Source organism: Setaria viridis, chromosome 7 (assembly GCF_005286985.2).
Source record: "Setaria viridis chromosome 7, Setaria_viridis_v4.0, whole genome shotgun sequence".
NCBI lineage: Eukaryota > Viridiplantae > Streptophyta > Magnoliopsida > Poales > Poaceae > Setaria > Setaria viridis.
In genome coordinates, this window is record NC_048269.2 from 3,617,143 (window position 1) to 3,624,491 (window position 7,349).

Sequence of the window (7,349 nt, forward strand, 5' to 3'; positions counted from 1 at the left end):
ATATAATGAAAAAACTAACAAGAATCTCCCATCAAAATAAAGAACTAATGAAATGTATGTCGAGATCCACAACCATCTCCTCATAGGATCGGCTGCATGAACAAAAATTGACTCCTTGAACCGAAGGACATCAAGCAGCCTTCAACTCCCTCTACCTCAAGTCAATGATGATGACACTAATCTTATCTTCACTCTTCCTTGCCAACGTGAACCTAGCTAGAACAGAGGCAGCAAGGGAATAGCGCGGCTCCGCCTCGTAGCCTACGTTGCCGATAGGTTTGACAGGAGGCAGGTTCCTATCTTGCAGGCACTGGTGAGCGACGTGGTAGGCAGTCTCAGTCAAGATCACATCCCATATACCATTGCTCGCAGGATCAGGCACTGGGCGTCTACCGTCCGCTCGGTGATGGTGATCTTCGACTCAGTGATGACTTTAGGCCTGAGCATACTATCTCCTGCACATACAACATTGGCAAAATCAAATAGATCCAAAAATTAGATAATAATTTATGATAAAGCAAGTTGTGTGTGTGTGACATCCATTTTCCGTGAAAATTGACCCATGAATAATAAAATGCGGTTAAAAGTAAGGCAGATCCAAATAAATTAAGGTGCCATCACAATCAAATCAAAAGCGAGATGGCCATCGCAAAGTAGGACTAGACCACACCATTGATGGCTCTCATGGTGTTCACATGAACATTGATCTTCACTACAAGAAATATGAGCTTCTGCGACGAATTCCTCATCACATTGGAGCTATTCATCATTATGACATTCTGTTTTATGACGTTCTGTATGGCGCACTATGACTAAGTGAAGAAAATTATATGTTCATCGCTAAAACCAACTAGAAATCATCCTAAACTAGTGTAATGCAATATCGCAACGAATGTTATTTTATCACAAAGGCAAACAAGAAAATGTCACAAATTTATGATGGTGTTGATTCGTCGCAGATATAATTTCTCCCCCCCAAAAAATAAAAGTTGGTCGTTAGAGTGGATCCCACTGCCACTATCAAGTGGGTCCCACATTTTTTTTCCTTCGGCCTTTTTATCATGTCCAATCTCCTTTCCATTTCAACCCAGCCTAGATCTTCCAAACTTGGGCTGCCACTGCGTGCAACAGAGCCCAACCTATCATTAGCACCTGGGCCCAAGCATAGCCTCAGGTTCCAAATTGGGCCAAGGCCGGCCTGCATCGAAATCCCCAGCGCTGGCCCATCATTAGTGCCCAACAGTAAAATTGAGAAAAATTACGTGAGCCCTGTTGGGACTAAAGGACTTGGACGTGTTCTCATATGAATCTTGACAGCACTTGATAAGGCAGCAACCTGCCGACAATGCAGAGCAGATACGGGACGCCACCGCCCGTGCGGACCAGCTAGGCAGGGAGGGCAGGCACGGTGGCCGGCAAGGGAGGTAGGCGGCCAGCGAGGGAGGCACATGAGGCATCCGTGGGCTGCAAGGGAGCCACGATAGTTGGGCAGCCATAGGTGAGGGAGGCACAGTGGGCAGCAAGGAAGCCATGCTAGGTGGGCAGCGACAAGCGACCAAGTAGCCCGCGCTCACTCCCTTCGCCTGGTGCCTCCCTTAGTCCTTTTGTCGACCATCTCCTCCCAGCAGCCGCGTTGAGCATCCTTGATTTGGCATCCACACCGCCCACACCACCGGTCTTCCCCCATCGACATCGACGCACACCATTAAGGCTTGGTAATCCTCCCTCTATGTTGGTCCTTATGTAGTCTACACGCGCTTCTCTAAATCTGCAGCCTCCAATTCTTGTAGCGCTATGTTTTTGTTGAAATTTTGGATTTATGAAAGATTAAACTAGAATTTTGGATTCAATCATGCAATGGCAAGTACTTTGTTATGCAATTAGCAGCAGCTAGTAGATTGAGCAATGCCAAGGGAAATAATTTATGGTTGAGCAATGCCAAGGGGAATAATTTGATAGTTTACCAAATGACCAGCAACACTAAATTTGAACTTTTATGCTTAGAGTGTCAAGTGTTTCCATAGATTCATTTGTTGTCTATGACTAGTATACCAAATTTTTTTGGGCAATGAAATAATTTTATTTTTTCAATGTTATGCAGATGGACAGAAGTTGGATCAATAGTAGGCTATTCAGCAAGGCACATCGGGATGGGGTTAATGAGTTCATGAAGTTTATTTCAGAGAGATTTGGTGAGGATGAAGAGATGTGTTGTCCATGTCGTCATTGTTTGAATCAGGTTTATGGATATAAAGGAATTGTGGAGGATCACTTGTATATTCATGGGATGTCCAGCACATACGACAGGTGGATATATCATGGAGAACCATTTGATGCTGGAATAGATGATAGAGTAGGTCATCTGGATGAACCTATTGATTTCAATGAGGATGTTGGTATGAATGAGGAGGAAGAAGACCTTGATGATGTTGGTTTCAATGAGGATGTTGGTAAGAAGACCTATTGGATTCGCTAGGATGGATGTGACTTGTTGTAACCTTTCTGGATGTGAGCCTGAGTGTGGTACTTGGCAATGGCAGGGGTACGTGACTTTGCAGTAACTTTTCTGGAACCTGTGACTTCTGTTGGTGAAGTGATGAATCTAATAAGTGAGAATCTATTTTTGCATGAGTTATTTGGTCAATATTGTGATGATTGTCATGGGCTGTGTTGAGATTTAATGTATGCATGTGCTGTGATGATTTGAATTTGACTATGAGCTGGGCTGCAATGTATGTATTTGTCAGGTCCACTTGAGAATCAGTTAATGGTTAAGGCCTAAGTGGTTATAGGCCTTAAACTAGAAAAATGAATTGGGCTTTGAATAAGTTCATCCTACTATAAATAATGAATTGTGCTTCGAATAATTTCAGCCCACAATACATAATGAATTGGGTTTTGAATAATTTTGACCCACTATATAGTTGGGCTTCACTGGAAAAGAAATAATGAGCTTCAAAATGGGTAATAAAAGTCTGAAATTTGAAAAATGAAATGGGTTTATAAGTGGGCTTAGCTCACAAATAGACTGCTCACTTTCTGAGCCTTGTTGGGCCAGTAAATACTTTGTGACGAACTAAATCGTCACAATCGTGCTGCCACGTCACATCCTAATCACTGCCACCTCATTCGAACAAGTTTTGTGATTTTTTTTGGGCTGATAACGACAAAAATCAAGCGTCATAAATTAGTGACAGTAGAAGAATTGTCACAAAAATTATGACGAAAAAATTCATTTTCGTGGCAGAATACCTTTATTACAGGGTATAGGCTGGTATAGGCGACGGATGAATTTTCATCACGCTAGCGTAACAAATTAAAACATGATAATAAAATTAGTTTTTATGACATAAATGAAACAGCCGTGCTGTAGTGCTTCCATACATGAATGAATGCTGAATTGATGACGTGCATACCTGGTGCCCGGCCGCGACATGGCAAGGACCCCACGCACACGCGCCACGTTGTTGCCCCTCAACACCACCTGGCCGTCTACCGCCCAGATCCGCGCCAGCTCGTCCGGCCAGGTTGGCTACACAAAGTTTATAATTTGCAACAAAATGCAAAGCAATTGATCAAACGGCAATGAGCACAGCAGTGGTCCCACTAGTAGAGAATTGGGCTTTAGTCCCGGTTGGTAGGGTGCAAAGATCCCGAAAATGCATCCGGGATAAACCAACCGGGACAAAAGGGGGGTCTTTTATCCCGGGTCACTCAACCGGGACAAAAGACCCCCTTTTATCCCGGGTCACTCAACCGGGACAAAAGACCCCCTTTTATCCCGGTTGGTAATACCACATCTGACTATGTAGGGGATACTATCCTTTTATATTAACTCGTGGGGGACCCTTTTATCCCGGTTGGAAACACCAAGCGGGATAAAAGACCCCCTTTTATCCCGGTTGGTGTTTCCAACCGGGATAAAAGGGTTCGAGGATTTAATCCCCTTCCAGCCACCTTCCAGTGACCTCGTTGGGGGACCCTTTTATCCCGGTTTGAAACACCAACCGGGATAAATGATCCCCTTTTATCCCGGTTGGTATTACAAACCGGGATAAAAGGCTCTTGACCCTTTTATCTCGGTTGGTGTTACCAACCGGGATAAAAGGGGGGTCTTTTATCCCGGTTGGTGTTTCAAACCGGGATAAAATGCCTCTCAGAGTCTTTTTTTCCCACTAGCCTTTGCAACCGGGATAAAAGGTCCCGGTTGGTGAGCCCCCCACCAGTGACCGAGTTTTAGTCCCGGTTGGTGATCCTTTTGTCCCGGGCCAACTTTAAACCGGGATAAAAGGGGGCGGATGGAAAGTCGTTTTTCTACTAGTGTCCCAAATGCAAAGATAACACCAATAAGTAGTCAGCTTATGTATTATAAATGCGAAAAACACTTGCCACACAATTAGCAGTAGCGGTGATTACTAGTAGCTGGCATTGCAATTTTAAGGGATAACACATATATGGAATAATAATTAAGAAAATATAACGAATGGAACGAGTCCTAATTGCTTGCTACTTGACGTTTTGATGAGCACGAATGTTGGTGCACGACACCACCCATTCTCTACTGCGTAGCCCCAAGTTTTTACTACTTTCTAGTGGCCACGACCCATATCCCTCCCCTCTAGCAATTCTATTCCCTACCTCCTCCCGGCAGGCGGCAGCGAGGCAGGTGGCGCACTAGCGCCTCCGCCCACCTGACCAGGCCACTACCCCCCTCCTCTCCGGCGGGCCCCACTGCATGCCCCGGTTTGATATCCGTGCTCCGCCTGCGCCCCACTGTCGAGGTACTAGCGCCTCCCTCTCCCTGGACCTCATCGCGCCAGTTGCTGCTGACGTGAGCGCGTATACGTCGGCGAGCAGCGAGGCCACCCAGCAGCCCTGCCGGACCGCGACAGCAGCTTCTGGACACGCGTCCCCCTACCAGCCCCCAGCAGGCACGGGTCAACGGTCAACGTTGCCGAGATAGACTCGGACCACACCACCACCACCAGTCAACCACAAAGGGGTCGAGAGTCGAAGCCGACCGATGCATTTATGTACCTTGTGGTCGTCGGAGAGCGGGACGGGCGGCGTGCCGGCGGGCCCGCGGCAGAGCACGGCGCGGGAGTCGCCGCAGTTGGCGACGACGACGCGGCCGGCGACCAGCACCGCCACCACGGCGGTGGAGCCGGCGTAGCCGGTGAGCGGCGACCGCGGGCAGCGGCACGGCGGGCGCGCGATGACGCGGCCGCACGCGCACGCCAGCGCCGCCTGCGCGTCGATGCGGCGGAAGGCCCGCTCCTGCGCCGCGCGCCACGCGCGCTCCTCCTCCGCCTGCTCCGACCAGGCGGCGCCGCGCCGCTGGCGCCGGCCTCGCTTGTCCCGACGCCCGCCGTGGCGAGCTCCCGGCGCACCAGGAAGGACGCCGCCTCCCGCACGAGCTCGTCCGCCAGGAACTCGTGCATCCGCTCCCGGCACAGCGCGGACACCTGCATGCATTTCTCTTAGTTTTCTTTCATGGCCGGAACGAATAGATGCTACAAACACGAGGACAAATGCATGCGTTTGGAATGCGCTGGGATGTGGGCCGGTGGACACTTGGTATTCGCAGCAGTAATGACTCCAGTAGCGAAATGTGGTGCATGCAGACCAAGCTACTAGCTTTTCTCTTTATGGCTGGTAGCTGCTTCTACTTTTCTGTTTTGTTTTTCTTGGTGCAGCAGTGAAAGTCAAAGTCAATCCATAATACTCCATCCGTCCCAAATTACTATTCGTTTTAGCTTTCTAAGTATATGCACTAGTGGGAAAGGACATTTCATCCAGCACCTTAGTGCCGGATAGTTCCTGAGGAACCTCCCGTGATCCCCTTTAGTACCGTGTGGAGTCTCCACCTGGTACTAAAGGGTTTCCTCCGCCTCCCTCCCTCCGCTTATCTTTTCTCTCCGCGCAAGCCTTATCTCCTTTCTCTCCACCCGCCTCCGCCTCCCTCACCCTCCCTACGCCTCCCCCTCCCTCCCCCTCCCTCCAGGAGGCTGGTGCCGACCCGGCCCTCCTTCCCCTTCCACCGCCCCCATCCTGCCCTCCCCGGCCTCCCCTCTCCTCCCCTTCCGCTCGCCCCTCACCTTGTGCCCGAGGCGAGAAGCGGCGGCGGGATGAGGCGCGGCGGCCATCGAGGCACGCATGGAGCGGTCGGCGGGATGCGGGGGTGGTAGCTGTCAGTGTTTTAACCTGGTAACCTATCAAAGGAGTACTCGAGATAGTGTTTTGGTGGGTGTCACCGAAATCAAGGAGTCGATGGTGACGCAGGAACACGCTTTAGACAGGTTCGGGTCGCTAGATCGCATAATACCCTACGTCCTGTGTGTTGTATGCTTGTATTCGATTGAACCTGTTTGGAGGGGGTCCTTGCCCGCCCTTATATATCGGGGGAGCGGGGTTACAGGGTAGTCTTTGGTACAAGAGTACTAGTCAGACACGACTATAGAGTCCTACTCTAACTCGGGAGAGTAGTTTCCTTGTATTCCGACTAGTCCTTCAGGAGTCCATGTAGTTTACGTTGCCCTGTAGCGTAGTCTTCATGTCCTGATATGTCTCGAGTATGTCCCCTTAAGTGGGTCCGTATAGATCTTCTGGTGGGCCCGGGGATGTATGGCCGACAAGCCCCTAAGTACTTTGTAGTAAAATGAAATAGTTTCGAGTACTCAGCAGACGTTGCTCGACTAGTCTTTGGTGCTCGTTGAGTATTTCTGTCATGGCTAGTCTTCGAGTACCCGAGTACTGTCATGTGGCTGGAAGATACTCTCAGCATCATCTGATGTTGCTTCAAGTAGTCTTTCTTTGAATCTTTATATGGTAGTGCGATGACAATCACACTCCATATGGAGTAGCCCCCGAGCCTTAGGTTGAATCGAAGAATCAGGCTGAGGGTCAAACTGAATTTGCTTTGTCTTTCCTTAATCTTTTGAAGAAAAAGAAATTTTTGTCCAACGGGCAGGGTGTACACAGCCCCCGAGCACTTGATCGACTACGTCCAGGCGATGAAGGGGTCAACCATGATCAACGTGACCGCTGGACTTCAATCTCACGAGAAATCTTGAGAGTATCAAACCGTTGCAAAATTACCGGCTGCATTCCTAGAATCTCGGAGCCGTTTAGATCCTGAAGCGTCCCCACATCAGTGGAGACTAAATGTCATACAAATACCAGTCCCAGGAGGTTGATAACACATTTATTCAACAGATGGTTCATAAACCGTACAACTCCCGTGGGAGTGGGTGTGAAAGCCATGCTGAAATGATAAGTAAATAAACAACAGTAGCGAGTCAAGTTACTGTCAAGACGGGACTACACGGCAGCGGAAGCATTCTACAAAG

General features: G+C 49.0%; 1 protein-coding gene across 1 annotated transcript; it reads right to left on the reverse strand.

Annotated features, from left to right (window-relative positions):
* Positions 1-345: 345 nt before the first annotated feature.
* LOC117863730 (probable protein phosphatase 2C 30) lies at positions 346-6,018 on the reverse strand. The gene is made up of 3 exons (XM_072294995.1): positions 5,038-6,018; positions 671-806; positions 346-455 (listed from the first exon to the last, which is right to left on the reverse strand). The coding sequence occupies exons 1-3, from the start codon at positions 5,473-5,475 to the stop codon at positions 346-348; spliced, it is 684 nt and encodes a 227-aa protein (XP_072151096.1). The 5' UTR covers positions 5,476-6,018.
* Positions 6,019-7,349: the final 1,331 nt, after the last annotated feature.